General features: G+C 39.5%; 1 protein-coding gene across 1 annotated transcript in view; it reads right to left on the reverse strand.

Annotated features, from left to right (window-relative positions):
- Window positions 1–3675: 3675 nt before the first annotated feature.
- The window catches only part of NSUN7 (NOP2/Sun RNA methyltransferase family member 7), a 111122-nt gene continuing 95916 nt past the window's right edge, over window positions 3676–18881 (reverse strand). The window contains exon 11 of the mRNA XM_082253836.1: window positions 3676–4331. Coding sequence (XP_082109962.1) covers window positions 3699–4331 — 633 coding nt within the window. The 3' untranslated portion in view covers window positions 3676–3698. The remainder of the gene's footprint in view (window positions 4332–18881) is intronic.

Genomic DNA, 18881 nt, shown 5'->3' on the forward strand with positions numbered 1-18881 from the left:
AAGATATTTATAAATTGCTATCATGTCCCCCCTCAGACGTCTCTTCTCCAGGGAGAATAAATCGAGCGATTGTAGACGCTCTTCATAGTCAAGGTCCTCCAATCCCCTAATTAGTTTAGTTGCCCTTCTCTGGACTCTCTCCAGCTCCAACACATCCCTCCTGAGGACTGGCGACCAGAACTGGATGGAATACTCCAGATGCAGTCGGACCAGAGTTTTATAAAGTGGAAGGATTATAGTCTTATCTCTGGAATGCATCCCTTTCTTTATGCATGCTAATGTTCTGCTGGCTTTGGCAGCTGCCGCTTGACATTGCATGCTGTTTCCTAATCTATCATCAACCAAGACTCCCAGATCCTTCTCCATTTTTGATTCCCCCAAGGGCTCCCCTCCTAACGTGTATTGTGTTTTTATGTTTTTAGTCCCCAAGTGCAAAACCTTACACCTCATTTGCCATGTCGTTGCCCACTCCGTTATTTTGTCCAGGTCATTCTGTAGGATATCTGCTTCATGTTGTGAAGTTATTGCCCTGCCCAATTTTGTGTCATCTGCAAAAACTGATATCGAACTACTGATCCCGACCTCAATGTTGTTTATGAATAAATTGAACAAGGTTGGTCCCAAGACTGAGCCTTGGGGGACCCCGCTTACCACCTCAGACCAGTCTGAGTATGCGCTGTTTATTACTACCCTTTGGACACGCCTTTTTAGCCAGTTCCGTATCCAAGAGCAAACCCTGCTATCGATACCTGCAGACCTTATTTTATAAATTAAGCGCTTGTGGGGAACAGTATCAAATGCCTTAGCGAAATCCAAGTACACCACATCCACTGGTTTCCCCCTATCTAGCTCACAGCTCACCTCCTCGTAGAATGTTAGGAGGTTGGTTTGACAAGAACGCCCATTTGTAAACCAGTGCTGATTACTGCTGATGATGTTGTTGTCTTTAGCAAACTCTACGATATATTTCCTTATCATCCCCTCCAGAAGTTTACATACTACTGATGTCAAACTGACAGGCCTATAATTTCCCGGGATATGCCTCTGGCCCTTTTTGAATATTCGAATCACGTTAGCTTTCTTCCAATCCCCTGGTACATCTCCTGTCCTAATACTGTCAGCAAAGATCAGGAACAGTGGTCTCGATATAACTTTACTGAGTTCCTTGAGTACTCTCGGATGTACGCCATCCGGTCCTGGTGATTTGTTTGTGTTAAGTTTATCCAGCCTTTCCCTGATTTCCCCCTCTGTTAGCCATAGTGGCAAGTCCTGTGTATTACTACTAACCATACAGTCATGGTCAGTGTACCCCTCCTTTTCCTGTGTAAAGACTGACGAGAAAAAAGCATTCAGCACGGTTGCTTTTTCAGTGTCCTCTGTAACCATCCTCCCATCATTGTTAATTATGTGTGCAATATGCTCTGCCTTAGTTTTTTTGCTGTTGATATATTTAAAGAATTTCTTTGGGTTTTTTTTACTATCCTCTGCTATTTGTCTCTAAAAGTTGATTTTAGCCATCTTGATTTCTTGTTTACTTTTCTTATTTGCCTCCTTGTATTGCTCGAAAGCCGATACTGTGCCCTCTGATTTATACTTCTTGAAGGCCAATTTTTTCCCCCTAATAAGTTTTTTGACGCTACAGTTTAGCCAGCCAGGTTTGGCTTTGTCTCTTCTAAATTTATTTCCCATAGGAATGCACTGCAAGATGCCTTTGCCTAATATGTTCCTAAAGCATTCCCATTTTTCCTCTGTGGTCAGGGATCCCAGGGTTTGGTCCCAGTTTACCCTTTCCATCAATGAGTACAATTTTGGAAAGTTTGCCCTTCTGAAGTTTAGGGTTCTTATGTTCCCCACTTGCCTTGTTATATTGTTATTTACACTAAATGTGATCATCCTGTGATCGCTAGAGCCCAGGTTGTCCTGGACTCCTACCTCCGAGATTATGTCTGGGTCATTAGTGAGCAATAGATCCAGGACTGCGTTTTCTCTGGTAGGGGAATCCACCAACTGTGACATGTAATTATCCAGTAAGGTTTCCGTGAATAGACGGGCCTTCTGTGAGTGTGCAGTCCCCTCTTCCCAGTCAATGTCGGGATAATTGAAGTCCCCCAATACGATGACTGATCCCAATTTTGCCACTTTACCCATTAGTGCTAAAAATTCCAGCTCTACCTCCTCCCCTTGGTTAGGTGGCCTATAGCAAACCCCCACAATTACTTTCCCCTTTTCTCCTTCCCTATGGAGTTCAACCCACACAGATTCTAAATCCATACTCATCCCATCCGTAATGTCACTCCTTTCTATCACCTTTATATTGTTCTTGACATAGAGACATACCCCTCCCCCTCTTTTTCCTACCCTGTCCTTCCGGTACACCGAATACCCTTGGATATTGGCCAGCCAGTCATGTGAGGGGTCGAACCAAGTCTCCGTTATTCCCACAAGGTCTATGTCCTCCTCATGTACTAACATTTCCAACTCATCCATTTTATTAGCTAGGCTCCTGGCATTAGCATATACCCCTCTTAGTTTTACGGAAGTTAAATGTGATTGGCGGTTATGTTTATTCCTGTTTGGTCTGAGATTTTCCCGCACAGACCTGCCAATTGACATTGTGGACCTACTGTCGCTGCTGACACTACAGCTGCCTTCTGTCCTCTGCTCCCTCCTGACTGACTCTACTTCTGAGCCCTCCCCCCCGTCTCCTAGTTTAAAAGCCCCTCCAACTTGGTGGCCTCAGCTACTAATAACCTCAGCTTTTAAAAGTGCTAGTTGACTTGGTTTGCCACTGACCCTATTGTTTTATTACTTTGAATCACTGGACAAGAATGCACATAAGGATGCCTGATTTTATCTTGACTTACCTGATCTGCATACTTAATCAAGATCAGTGACTCAGAACTCACTCAAGCCACTGTATGATCTGTGTGCCATTGGGGAGACTTCTCTTCACTTCATGTCCCATAATCAAACAAGAACTGAGAGAAAATCCCTTCAAAATGAAGGAATTCCTGGTTGTCACCAGAAGTAGTGTCTACATTGGAAGATTCCTCTCTGTTCTTTGGGATTTGGGTGATATTTGTGATATAGATATATATAATATGGATTTGTATCTCAAAAGGTAGGATGTCTGTGAAAAACATTTACCAGCGGCAGTCATGATGTCTCTAATGTCACATGACGTATTAACAAGTATTTCCGCAAGATGTTCATTGTAGCAAAACAGTTGCTGATATTTAATTATGTCATGAAAGTCATGCCTTAACATATAACCATTATAATAATATTGATAGAAAACACTAAAGTTGTTCTAAATATTTGTAAAATCTAAAAGGGAATATTTAAAATATTTTACGTATCATTTCCTTAAATTTAGGGTTTTTATTCAACATCAAAAAAGATTATTTCCCCTACAAAGATTTTAGGTAACAATAAAACAAACAGTTTATCCATGAAACTTACTGCACAATATTTTGGTTATGTATTTATAACATAGATAGTATGTACTACTACCTTCTAGCATGGTAGAACCCACTTGCAAGATACATTAATTGGTCTATTTAAAGAAGTTAAAACTGAATACTAACTGTAAGACATAAAAAAAAACCACAAATTTAAAATACAAAAAAATAGTTATATATTTTTGTTACAGTGTTAAATAAAACCAGTAAAAAAAAAAAAAAAAAAAAAACCATTGTTTAGTGCCAGGGCTTAGGATGTCGGACTGCGGTCCACGGTGTGCTTTCCTTGTTCTTGCCTATAAAAGGTACAGTTGAAATAAAGGGATTTTGGGGACTGCTCCTGATTCCTGAATGCCAGCGCTGGTGAAAATAATGGACTGGACTGCGGTTCTTGACCTCAGGTGGAGAACTGTACTGAACTGGAGAGGTCACTGGAGGCAGCATAATCTGGACCGGCTTCAATGGGATCATCTTATCTTCTGACTTTGGTCTGATGGCATTTGTCTGTCGATCTTTGGACAAGAAAGAGAAGTTACCTGGATTCTTCATGGATACAATGGGAATGCCACCACTCTGCTTTGGTGCCTTTGTAAACTGTAAAGTGCTGGCATAGTTTGTGTATTTGTGAGAAGTTTGATCATGTTGGTCTTTTGGTGTTCTTGGGCTCTTCAAATTATTTTCACGGATTAACTCATTGATTTTTGTTTGAGCGTTTGAAGTGGCTGGAGTGGTTTTATAATTTTGTGCTTTTGATTTCTTCTTTTTGTCATCTTTTCTTGGAGATTTTGCAACCCGAATGCCACTGAGAAGTCCCTTAGCAGCAGCCTGAGCCAAAACCTCTTGAGGGGAGACATACTGAGAAGGAGCCGTCTAGAATGGAAGCAGACAATGTAAAGAAAGTCACCTTGGTTATCAGAAAAAATAGTCTGCTTGCCAAATAGAATGAAGATAAGAACCCAGTACATGGTGAGAGTGTTGAATATGTGTTGAATGTTCTTTTTTCACAATGCTTTTAAGATCACCACAATACTCAAATATAACACAATATAAACAAATGGATCTCAGTCCCTAACCCCAAATGTATGACAAATATTATTTATGAGAACTGGTCATGATAGAACTAATGCAAGAACGATTGCTGCCTTGACAATGTTTTGGCCTCACACAGTGCACACTGTGTAGCACATTCTCACCCTTTGCTTTAGGCAGAAGGATCAGACAGACAATGCAAACAAAGCTAAATAAGAAGGAAAATGCAAATCATTCATTGGAAATTCTGTACACTTTTAATAACTAAAGTGATTGAGAATTTTTGCAAAAGTCTAGCTGGTACTGGTTCTCTAGGATCTCTGAAAAATGTATGTATTGCAAAATAACCCTTAAAATCAATATGTTATTAACATTTTACATCCCACAGCACTGGGTAATCAGGGAGAGCTCCAATATTATTTATTTTTGTTAGCACCCATTCTAACGATTGCATTGAGGTAACAAGTGGCAAAACCTGCACATTGACTCATAAACTACATTAACTAGTATTTTATGGCGATATTCATGTTGCTACTTTCACAGCAGAGGAAAATTCATGCACAAAACACATAGCATTCATTGTGGTGTGCTGCATTAAAAGAAAAAAAAAATGTTTGAATTTTGGGCCATGTGCAGGACATTAATATTAAATGCATTACCATACTGCTTGCACAATAATGCTTGAGCATTAACCACTTAAGCCCCAGCCCTATTTCGGACACTTTTTATTTACAAGTTAAAACCAGTATTTTACCCTAGAAAACTACTTAGAACCCCCAAACATTATATATATTTTTTTAGCAAAGACTCTGGAGAATAAAATGTCGGTCATTGCAAAATTTTTTGTCACGCGGTATTTGCGCAGCGGTCTTTAAAACGCAATTTTTTTGGAAAAAAATTGAAAAATCACATTTCACTGCATTTAAAAAATACTAAACAGTAAAGTTAGCCCATTTTTTTTGTATATTGTGAAAGATGATGTCACGCCGAGTAAATAGATACCCAACATGTTACGGTTTAAAATTGCGCCCCCCCGTGGGATGGCGACAAACTACGGTCAATAGAGATCTCAATCGGCGACGCTTTAAATTTATTTAACGGTTACCAGTTTAGAGTTAGAGTGTAGCCCTTTTATTTAATTATTGCCCACGCTCTGGCGATCGCGGCGATACCTCACATGTGTGGTTTGAACAGCGATTTCATTCGCGGCTCGACTTGGGTATACGTTTTTTTTTGTGCGCGAGCTAACGGTGACGGGGGCAGCTAACTTATTATTTTTTTTTTTCCTATTTATTTTTTCTTTTTTTTTAACTTTATTACAGGTTTTTTTAAAAAAAAAAATCTGATCACTTTTATTGCTGTCACAAGCAATGTAAACATCCCTTGTGACACCAATATATAGTGACAGGTACACTTTATGGAGGGATCGAGGGTCTAAAAGACCCTAGACCCCTCCACTACACTTCCATGTATGCAAAACGCAGAAAACGGCATTTTTGCATACAGCCGTTTTTCAAATTTGCCGCCTTTTGCAGCACAGTAACCCGGAAGTGACGTCATGGACGCCGCCTCCGGGTTACGTCATCGGAGACCTGATCGATGCCGTTTCCGGCATTCATCGGGACTCCATCCAGCCGGGGGATGTGCCGGCTGGGTGCTCGGGCTCCCGATGGGGAGCCACGGAAGGTGGCGGGAGGGGGGGGGACGTCCCCTCCCGCTCACCCGGGGTAACGATCGAGCGGCTCCCTAGCCGCATCGGTCATTACCGACGGAAAGCCGACCGTCGGCTTCAAACAACGGTACCAGGATGATGCCTCTAGCTAGAGGCATCATCCCGGTATAACCCCACAAAGTTACCCGACGTACGGGTACGTTAGTATGCGGTAAGTGGTTAAGGCACCGCAACAGCCTAAAAAATGTGAATGCTCCCTAAGTCTTGATACTGTGAGGTTGAATTGACATATAAAATTAACTGTATATATTTTGTAAATAATCCCTTATGATTGATTTTTCTTTATTTAAAGACTAAAAATCCTTATTTGGATGTGCACCATATATAATGCATTATATAAATTAGACATGTGCAGGATGGAAAAAAAATGTGTTTAGTTTCATTTTGATTCGGCATTTAAATAAATTAAGTTTAGTTAAATTCGTTATATTCGTTTTCGTAATCCGTTTCAAATTGGAAAAATTCAACTGAATTTGAATTAAACTTTTTTTCCATTTAAATGCAGCTGTTGCATTAGGCTATTGATACTGACTGTATGACAATTTGAAAATTAGAACAAAATAGAATAAAATAGAAAAAACTATACAACCATCTTTTGAAATTCGAATTTCAAATAGAATGAATTTAAATAGAAAAGAATAGAATATAAAATAAGAGAATAGACTAGAAAATAAAAGAATAGAATAGAAAAACAATAGAATACAATAAAATAGTATATCTAACCATCTTCCAAAATTCGAATTTCGAACAGAATTAATTCGACTTTGAATAGAAAAGACTTGAATAGGATAGAAAATAATAGAAAAGAAATAGAATAGAAAAGACTTGAATAGAATAGAAAATAATAGAAAAGAAATAGAATAGAAATTAGAATAGAATAGAAAAGTATAGAAAATCAATAGCATAGAATAAAACAAAACAGAAAGAATATAATGGTTATATTCTTTCTATTTTATGTTATTCTATATTAATTGTTTTTCTATTCTAGTCTCTTATTTTCTATTCTATTCTATTATTTTCTATTCTTTTTTATTCTATTGTATTCTAATCCTTTCTATTGAAACTCATTATATTCCAAATTCGAATTTCTGAAGATGGTTAGGTTATATTCTATTTCATTCTATTATTTACTATTCTATTTTATTCTTTTTCTATTCTTTTCTGTTCTCTGATTTTCTACTCTATTCTTTTCTATTATTTTGGATTCCATTGTTTTGGATTCTATTCTGCACTGTGACAGATGTGCATGGAGTACTGGTGAAGCCCTGTGACAGATGTTGATGGGACAATGGTACACTGTGGCAGATGTTTATGGGGCACTGGTGGTACGCTGTGACAGATGTTGATTGCGTACTGGTACACTGTGACATATGTTGATGGGGCACTAGTACACTGCAAAAGATGTTGATGGGGCACTGGTGCACTGTGACAGATGCTGATGGGACAATGGTACACTATCGCAGATGTTGATAGGGAACTGGTGCACTGTGACAGATGTGCATGGAGCACTGTGGTACCCTGTGACAGAGATTGATGGGACAATGGTACACTGTGACAGATGCTGATGGGGCACTTGTGGTACACTGTGACAGATGTAGATGGGGCACTGGTACACTGTGACAGATGTTGATAGGGCACTGGTACACTGTGGGAGATGCTGATGATGCACTAGTGGTACACTGTGACAGATGTTGATGGGACAATGGTACACCGTGACAAATGTTGTATTATTTTATGTTCTATTCTTTTGTATTATGTTCTATTCTATTCTAATATTTTCAATTCAAATTCATTCTATTGAAATTCGAGTTTCGAATAGAATGAATTTGAATGGAAAAGATTAGAATATAATAGAAAAGAATAGAACATAAGAGAATAGAATAGAAAACAACAGAATAGAATAAAATAGTATGAATATTTGTTAAGGGGGGATGGGTGCGCTGATAGTGTGTTGAAGCTGCTCCCGGTATTCAGTGCTTGGTGAATATATAAAATAATTATGGTGTGTTGGGGTGCGCTAAACAACAATAAATATATGAACAAAATTATAACTTATAACCAAACTTAAATATACAAAGATATTCGTGAGTATTCAGTATGTGCAAAAACACAAAAGTTCATAAGTGTCCATAAATGGGTGATGACAGGTAGGTGAAAAACTTAAATCAATTCCACATCCAAAGTGTATCCACCACCAAGTGAAATTCCTCCTTACCGAACGGAAAAAGGTAAGGTGCAAATAATAAACTCATATGCTGAACAAAATCCGATCTCCTTAGTGAACAAGCAATCACCTCGTGCAAAACACCTGGGTTAGCCTCTTACCAGATGGCAATCAGTATGCGCTTGTCTCTGCAAAGGCACTGCCTCCCCTTCTCTTTAGAATCCACAGAATCTGTCACAGCAACCCCGCTGATGATTCCAGCTATAGATGACCAATGTCCATCACTTCAATCTGGCCGCTGCTGCCGGTTCCATGAAATCAGACTTAGGGTATGCCGACATCACTAGCGGGGGGCTGCAATGTATCAACTATATCTTATGCCTTCTTACTCTAGTACTCTAGTACTGCTAGAGCTAGAGTAAGAAGGCATAAGATATAGTTGATACATTGCAGCCCCCCGCTAGTGATGTCGGCATACCCTAAGTCTGATTTCATGGAACCGGCAGCAGCGGCCTGATTGAAGTGATGGACATTGGTCATCTATAGCTGGAATCGTCAGCGGGGTGGCTGTGACAGATTCTGTGGATTCTAAAGAGAAGGGGAGGCAGTGTCTTTGCAGAGACAAGCGCACACAATTTCTTCTTTGTATACTTCTCTACATTAAATAAGGGCTACAAAAATACACTACTAATATCCCCTGCTGTAAATCCATGTAAATCACAATGTCCAGTGATGTAAATCCATTATCAAACACTGTGCCCAGCAATGTAAATCCATTGTCAATCATGGGGACCAGAAGCCCACAGATTTGTACATGTCACACTCCCATCTAAAGGACAGACCCCCAGCATTGTGGAAATGTAAACAAAACGCCAGGGATCCTGGGGGACATGGCTTACCAAATTAATGACATCACCCGACAGCATTCGGTATTTTCCTGCCAAAGCTCCTAAACTCAAATCCATAAAAGCCTACAGTGGGCATAGAAAAGAATCACCCCCTTTAAAATAATCACATTTTGTTGCTTTGTAGCCTGACATGAAGAAAGATACAGTTTTTGTTTTACCCAGCTGTATTTACATATGTGCTGTACGTATGTAAGTGCAACTTATTACACCAACATGTCAGAAAAAAAATAAAACAAATTAAAAAACAGAATCACTGAGTTGGAAAAAGGATCACCCCCTCCTAAAAATGACTTGTAAACTCAATCAGGTGTAGCTAATCACCTTTTCAATGGCACAAAAAGCCATTTGTCTTTCAAATGTGATCAGCTGTGGTCATTTTGATTAGCTCAGCATGCTAAGAGCATTCATGGAGCATTTCAGACCCTGTTAGTGCAACTGAAGCAAACAATGAACTATGGGTGACAAGGCACTGTCAAGAGAACTCCAGGATAAAGTTGTGGACAGGCACGAGTCAGGAGATGGATACAAACATTTTTTCAAAGGCTTTATCAATGCCTAGAAGCACAGTGAAGTATATTTTTAATAGGCATATTTTTAATAGGTGTAAGGTATTTGGTACAACACAGACCCTCCCTGGATCAGGACGTCGCTCCGAACTGGATGAAAGAATCAGGAGGAAACTGGTCAGAGAGGCTACCAAGAGGAATCAAATTCACAAATAGCTCACAGAGCTGCTGCCGCTCAGGTGCAAGCAATGAAGTCTTCAAACAGCAGGTGCACGTCTGGTCCATGAACCCAGCAATATCCAAACACAGGAATATAGACCACAATCCAAAGTGAAGAAGCGGAATTTAGTTTGTGAAACGCGTCAACTGCTCCTGTTCGTGTGTCCTTGATGTCTGTACCATGGAACATTATTTTTGTTCAATAACTTCCATTTGATCTTCACTTCGGAGTGCAATCTATCATCCTGTGTTAGGCTACCAAGAGGCCTACAGCAACTCTAAAGCAGTTGCAGGATTTTATGACAAAGAGTGGTCATTGTGTGCATGTGACAACAAAATCACAAATTCTCCACAACTGTGGCTTGTATGGGAGGGTTGCAAGAAAAAAGCCACTCCTCAAAAAAAGCCACATGCAGTTACGACTGAGCTTTGCCAAAATGCACCTTGAAGATTCTGAGGCCATATGTAAAAAGTTGTTATGGTCAGGTGAGACTAAACTTGAATCATTTGGCCTCAACACCAAACGATATGTCTGGCGGAAATCCAATACAGCTCACTATCCATATAACACCATTCCTACAGTAAAGCATGGAGGTGATAATATCCTGTTATGGGAGTGTTTCTCTGCAGCAGGGTCTGGAGCACTTGTCAGGATAGAAGGAAAAATGGATGGGGCAAAATGCCATTGTATTCTTGAGAAAAATCTGTGACCCTCTGCCAGAAAATTGTCAATGAGAAGAAGGTTTACCTTCCAACATGACAATGACTCAAAGCACACAGCAAAAATAACCACACAGTGGTTGAAGGAGAGAAAGGTGAAAGTCCTTGCATGACCTAGTCAAAGCCCAGACTTAAACCCCATCGAAAATCAGTGGAATTACTTGCGGACTGTAGTCCACAAACAGTCACCATCAAATTTAACTAAACGTGAGCAGTTCTGCAAAGAGGAGTGGGCAAACATTGAAAAGTCTAGATGTGCAAAGTTAGTAGTGACATATCCCAACAGAATAAAGGCTGTAATTGAAGCAAAAAGGTGGTTCAACAAAAAACAAGGGGGTGATCCTTTTTTCAACTCACTCCAAATCACTTCCAGTGATTCGGTTTTGTTTTTTTTTTGTTTTTTTCCTGACATGTTGGTGTTATATCTTTCACTTGGAGGTTTTAAGCTGCACTGACTAAATACAGCTGGATAAAACCAAAACTGTGCCTGTCTTCATTTCAGGCTGCAAAGCAACAAAACATGATGATTATTTTAAAGGGGGTGATTCTTTTCTATACTCTTTATATGTGTCCATGTACACATAGGCTTTTAGCAGATTTTAGGAGCTGCCATGTTTAGGTGAGGTTAAACCTCTCTCTCCTGAACGCGGAAGAATCACATTCAATGAAAGGAACGTTTTGACCACGGGCGCAGGAAAATGTTACACAATTGTGATAAAATTGAGCAAAAAACACACTTTGCATTTTTGCGGCATTTTGCTTTTTCAGGCGGTCAAGGGTAGGCTAGAGTACATGTAGCCTAAGAATGCAGCCAGTAGGAAGGTATATTTCCCAGCCAGAAGAAAATACCATAACTCATACACTGTAGGAGCTAAAAAAGCAGTATTACATAGGTTTTCTTGTGGTAAATACTGTTTGTATGTATTTTTACTAAATTGATAAATAAATTAGACATGTGCAGGATGGAAAAAAAATGTGTTTAGTTTCATTTTGATTCGGCATTTAAATAAATTAAGTTTAGTTAAATTCGTTATATTCGTTTTCGTAATCCGTTTCAAATTGGAAAAATTCAACTGAATTTGAATTAAACTTTTTTTCCATTTAAATGCAGCTGTTGCATTAGGCTATTGATACTGACTGTATGACAATTTGAAAATTAGAACAAAATAGAATAAAATAGAAAAAACTATACAACCATCTTTTGAAATTCGAATTTCAAATAGAATGAATTTAAATAGAAAAGAATAGAATATAAAATAAGAGAATAGACTAGAAAATAAAAGAATAGAATAGAAAAACAATAGAATACAATAAAATAGTATATCTAACCATCTTCCAAAATTCGAATTTCGAACAGAATTAATTCGACTTTGAATAGAAAAGACTTGAATAGGATAGAAAATAATAGAAAAGAAATAGAATAGAAAAGACTTGAATAGAATAGAAAATAATAGAAAAGAAATAGAATAGAAATTAGAATAGAATAGAAAAGTATAGAAAATCAATAGCATAGAATAAAACAAAACAGAAAGAATATAATGGTTATATTCTTTCTATTTTATGTTATTCTATATTAATTGTTTTTCTATTCTAGTCTCTTATTTTCTATTCTATTCTATTATTTTCTATTCTTTTTTATTCTATTGTATTCTAATCCTTTCTATTGAAACTCATTATATTCCAAATTCGAATTTCTGAAGATGGTTAGGTTATATTCTATTTCATTCTATTATTTACTATTCTATTTTATTCTTTTTCTATTCTTTTCTGTTCTCTGATTTTCTACTCTATTCTTTTCTATTATTTTGGATTCCATTGTTTTGGATTCTATTCTGCACTGTGACAGATGTGCATGGAGTACTGGTGAAGCCCTGTGACAGATGTTGATGGGACAATGGTACACTGTGGCAGATGTTTATGGGGCACTGGTGGTACGCTGTGACAGATGTTGATTGCGTACTGGTACACTGTGACATATGTTGATGGGGCACTAGTACACTGCAAAAGATGTTGATGGGGCACTGGTGCACTGTGACAGATGCTGATGGGACAATGGTACACTATCGCAGATGTTGATAGGGAACTGGTGCACTGTGACAGATGTGCATGGAGCACTGTGGTACCCTGTGACAGAGATTGATGGGACAATGGTACACTGTGACAGATGCTGATGGGGCACTTGTGGTACACTGTGACAGATGTAGATGGGGCACTGGTACACTGTGACAGATGTTGATAGGGCACTGGTACACTGTGGGAGATGCTGATGATGCACTAGTGGTACACTGTGACAGATGTTGATGGGACAATGGTACACCGTGACAAATGTTGTATTATTTTATGTTCTATTCTTTTGTATTATGTTCTATTCTATTCTAATATTTTCAATTCAAATTCATTCTATTGAAATTCGAGTTTCGAATAGAATGAATTTGAATGGAAAAGATTAGAATATAATAGAAAAGAATAGAACATAAGAGAATAGAATAGAAAACAACAGAATAGAATAAAATAGTATGAATATTTGTTAAGGGGGGATGGGTGCGCTGATAGTGTGTTGAAGCTGCTCCCGGTATTCAGTGCTTGGTGAATATATAAAATAATTATGGTGTGTTGGGGTGCGCTAAACAACAATAAATATATGAACAAAATTATAACTTATAACCAAACTTAAATATACAAAGATATTCGTGAGTATTCAGTATGTGCAAAAACACAAAAGTTCATAAGTGTCCATAAATGGGTGATGACAGGTAGGTGAAAAACTTAAATCAATTCCACATCCAAAGTGTATCCACCACCAAGTGAAATTCCTCCTTACCGAACGGAAAAAGGTAAGGTGCAAATAATAAACTCATATGCTGAACAAAATCCGATCTCCTTAGTGAACAAGCAATCACCTCGTGCAAAACACCTGGGTTAGCCTCTTACCAGATGGCAATCAGTATGCGCTTGTCTCTGCAAAGGCACTGCCTCCCCTTCTCTTTAGAATCCACAGAATCTGTCACAGCAACCCCGCTGATGATTCCAGCTATAGATGACCAATGTCCATCACTTCAATCTGGCCGCTGCTGCCGGTTCCATGAAATCAGACTTAGGGTATGCCGACATCACTAGCGGGGGGCTGCAATGTATCAACTATATCTTATGCCTTCTTACTCTAGTACTCTAGTACTGCTAGAGCTAGAGTAAGAAGGCATAAGATATAGTTGATACATTGCAGCCCCCCGCTAGTGATGTCGGCATACCCTAAGTCTGATTTCATGGAACCGGCAGCAGCGGCCTGATTGAAGTGATGGACATTGGTCATCTATAGCTGGAATCGTCAGCGGGGTGGCTGTGACAGATTCTGTGGATTCTAAAGAGAAGGGGAGGCAGTGTCTTTGCAGAGACAAGCGCATACTGATTGCCATCTGGTAAGAGGCTAACCCAGGTGTTTTGCACGAGGTGATTGCTTGTTCACTAAGGAGATCGGATTTTGCTCAGCATATGAGTTTATTATTTGCACCTTACCTTTTTCCGTTCGGTAAGGAGGAATTTCACTTGGTGGTGGATACACTTTGGATGTGGAATTGATTTAAGTTTTTCACCTACCTGTCATCACCCATTTATGGACACTTATGAACTTTTGTGTTTTTGCACATACTGAATACTCACGAATATCTTTGTATATTTAAGTTTGGTTATAAGTTATAATTTTGTTCATATATTTATTGTTGTTTAGTGCATCCCAACACACAATAGTATGAATATTTAACCATCTTTCAAAATTCAAATTTCTTTTTTGAAAATTTGTTTTTTATTAGTTTCCAAAGAAACTTACAAAAGCCCCCTACTGGGCCAACAATACATACATTGAACCAAAACAAACAGCACACCAATGGTCAGCTATTTACTCTCTAAGAGAGAGTACTCTTATAACTCTTAGGCCCCCATATAATATGATCAGAGCATTCACCCCTATATATAGATGGAATCTCCATCTCACCCTCCCCCTGCAACTCTCAACATTGCACTGGATTACGTACATATATACATCCTTACTGCCCAGCTAATATTATAGTGTGGTTCTATTTGCCCCGGGAAACTCTATCCTACATGGTCCATCAGGATCAGTCAGATACTGTGGACATGCTATTAACCCAACAGTCCCACAACTTATTAAACTTAGCAGGTGTTCCCCTGTTGATGTACGTAGATTTATACAGAAAAAGTGCCTTATTTATAATTGCCTTCCAGGTCTGTACTGTAGGCGGTCTGGAATTTTTCCATGAGAGTATTATTAGTTTCCTAGTATAATAGAGAAGAATCGTCAATAGAGTACAGTTGGCATTTTTTTAGGCCAATCCATCCACTAAACCTAAGAGGCAAACCTCCACCACTTGCTGTATTGAAACAGCTGTCACCTCAGCTATGCAGTCTACGACTCCCCTCCAAAATACCTGAATCTCCACACAACCCCAGAAAATATGGTCAAAGTCTGCATGGACAGAAGTACACCACCCGCAATCAGGGGTTTGTCCAGGATAGAGCTTAGCCAACTTAGCCGGGGTGTAATATATACGATGCAAACATTTATATATAAGATGATCTCTGGAGGATACCAATCTGGACAAATTTATGTCCCATAGATTGTCCCAATCATCCCCATCTAGTTGAGGGAACACAGCCCCCCACGCCGCACGGCAGCGTTCAAGGTTTTCCAAACCATCCGTAAAAAAATGTTTAAAGATCGTGGACAATGTTTTTACCAGGGGATCCTTTTTAAGCAGGGATTCCATCGCGCCCGCCTGGACTTGAGGGCCATCTACATCAAATTGAGCATAGAAAGCATGTCTAAGCTGGAAATATCGGAACAAATGTGAATTGGGGCGATTAAACCTGTCCTTCAAAACATGAAATTGGAGAAGCCCCCCCTCCTCCACACTATCACCCAATATCTTAATATTATATTGTGTCCAAATACCTGTATCCGGGTGAACAAAAAAGTGTGGCAAACGAGGGTTCCTCCATAGTGGTGTATAGGGCGAGATTGCTCCACCCCCCTTTTCTCCTCCATTTTACCTGCCACCACCCATGCTCTCATCGTTGCCCTCATAGAAATGGTAAGATTGTAGGGTGCCCTAGGACCCCGCATCACAAGATGTGACAAAGCCTCATTGCAGCCGACAATAGCCGCCTCCAGGGCAATAGCCACATCATCATCCAGACTATTCAGCCACCGATGGACAAAAACCAACTGACCTGCCAAAAAATATTGATAAAAATCAGGGACCGCCAACCCCCCTTGCCTCCATGGATGATGTAAGGTTTGTAGCTCAATCCTGGGGTGGCGACCCTGCCATAAGAAATTGGTAACAAGGCGATCAATATTTTTAAATTATATTTCAGAATCCACACAGGAAAATTTCTAGCTACATACAAAAAATTGGCAAGAATTTCATTTTAAGTAGGTTATTCCTACCTATGAGTGTCAAAGGTAACTTTTACCAAGATTGTATCTGATGCCTAAGCTGTTGCTGCAATGGAATAACGTTTAATGTTAGGAAGTCTGAAACTGCATTTGAAATATATAGGCCAAGATATTTTACCTTGTCCACTTGTTCAAGTGGGCAAGTATCCGGCACTCTACACCTTGGGGAAGGTGTTTTCAATGAGAGAATTTGGGATTTACTCCAATTAACCTTCAATTCAAAAAGGAATTCAGAATATCCAAGACTGCCAATAAGGAAGACTCCGAATCACGTAAAAAAAGAACCATGTCGTTCGCGTAAAGTGCAATTTTCTCTGACAGTTTACCCACTTGTATCCCCTGTATCTCCGTAGAGTTTCTTAAAGCCGTTGCTAAGGGTTCTATCATCAAAGCAAAAAGACCTAGAGACAATGGACACCCCTGATGAGTTCCCCTCCCCACAGAATAACTTTCCGACAGCATGCCATTTAATTTTATTGCAGCCATAGGATGTTTATACAAGATATCGATCCATTTCCTAAATTTAGGCCCAAATCCAAACTCCTGAAGTGCAACTCATATATTGCCAGTCTATGGAGTCAAAGGCCTTTTCAATATCCAAAAAGACCAATACTCCACCACTGGAGGTCTCAGCTCCCAACTGGGTATGCGTAAATACTCTTCTTAAGTTAATATCTGTCGTTTTTTTGGGCATAAACCCTGTCTGGTCTGGGGAAATAAGATGGTGGAGAATAGTCATCAGTCTGGTAGCTAAGGATTTAGCAAGTATCTTAACATCTACATTAAGTAACGAGATAGGTCTGTAGGAGGTGCATAATAGGGGAACTTTGCCGGATTTAGCTAATACTACAATATGCGCTTCATACATGGAGAGGGGAAGAGTACCTTTTTAGAAACAATCTGCATAAAGGGCAAGCAACCTAGAAACCAGAAGTGCAGCATATTGCCTGTACCACTCAACTGGCAGGCCATCCGATCCTGGTGCCTTGTCAACAGGAAATTATTTAAGTGCCATAGCTATCTCCTCCACCCTAAGATCTACCTCAAGAGATTCCCGAGCATCCTCCGGCAACGTAGGCAATTGTAATCCCCGGAGGGTGCCCAGGAGCTCCTCATTGTCATAAGGTGGTTTGGACATATAAAGTGCACTATAAAATAATCTAAAAGTCTGCAATGTATCCTCCCTACTTGTCAATACTTGCCCAATAGGAGAAGTTATACATGGGACAACGGTCTGAGGACTACCAGTCGCCGTGAGTAGGGCCAATAACCTACCATTCTTGTCCCCCTTTTCAAATATATTGCATGCCTTTTGCCTTTTTTTGCAAGGAGGCAGATGTAAGGTTTTGATAATAAAGCTGTAATTCCCTCCTTGCTGACTGTAGTGCCACCGCTGTATCTGATGAGGGCATTGCAGCATATACCGCAGCACACTCCCTTTCTTTGTCCTCTAACAGAGCCACCTCTCCCCTGCGTTCTTTCCTAAGGCCCTTAATGGCTGATATGTACATCCCCCTGGTAGTTGCCTTAAAGGCATCCAACGCCTTCATTTATCTACCAGAAAAAGTCCATATGAGACTTCAGCATCTCCACCACTTCTGCCTCTCCAATCCAGCACGGGGTTGGCTGCCAGGGTCCCCTCAACCCAGCAGGCCTAAATTGCAAAATAATTTGGAGAGGGGTATGATCACATGTGGCTTCCGAGACCATGGGCAGGAGGGAGATTCCAGCAAATGCCATATTATTTTCTGGAGGAGGAGGCATGTACAGGGGATAAATAAGAATAGCATCTTTCAGCAGGATGCCTCCACCGCCAAAGTTCCGTAAGACCCACCATCTCTGCCCAATGCCTCAGATCATGATTAATTGCCCGACCTGGATTTGAGGTATCCAGTGAATAATCCAAAATACTATTAAAATCACCAACAACCAACACTTAAGATGGGGAATATGGCACCAACCTCTCCAACAATTCATACAGAACCTCCCTAGAGAATGGAGGAGGAATGTATATCCCCACCACCGCTAAACGGTGGGAGTAAACATTAAGCACAACCACCACATATCAACCACCAGGATCAGTAGTGACCTCCTCCACTGTAGCCGGAAGAGATTTATGCAGGAGAATATAAACACCCCGAGCATACGAAGAGAATGTAGCATGTATGACCCTATGTACACAGGGGCATCTCATAGCTAGAATTTTATTATCCAACAAGTGGGTTTCCAATAGTACCATAATATGGGGACGTAGAGACCACAGGTATTTAAATACCAGTGCTCTTTTAAATTTAGATTTCAATCCCTGGACATTCCAGGAAATAAATTCTAATTTTAAATAGATTAAATTCGAATTTGAATATAAAAAATGTGAATAGAATAGAAAAGAATAGCACAGAAAAGAATAGAAAAGAATATAATAAAAAAAGAGAAAAGAAAGAGAAAATACATAGAATAAAATAGAAAGAATATAACAGTCATATTCTTTCTATTTTATTCTATACTATATTGCATATCGCTCTCCTGGCGGCGGAATCGATCAAGTTTTGAAGCTGCTTCCGATACTTTAAGGGGAGGTGACATAGCTGTGAGGTACGCTGGAGTGGTCACATACAAAACAGAGTAAGTGTAGCGTGGAATATTGAGCTCAGGATTGTTGTAACAGATAG

The sequence above is a fragment of the Pelophylax lessonae genome, assembly GCF_965119305.1.
Source record: "Pelophylax lessonae genome assembly, chromosome: 1".
Lineage (NCBI taxonomy): Eukaryota > Metazoa > Chordata > Amphibia > Anura > Ranidae > Pelophylax > Pelophylax lessonae.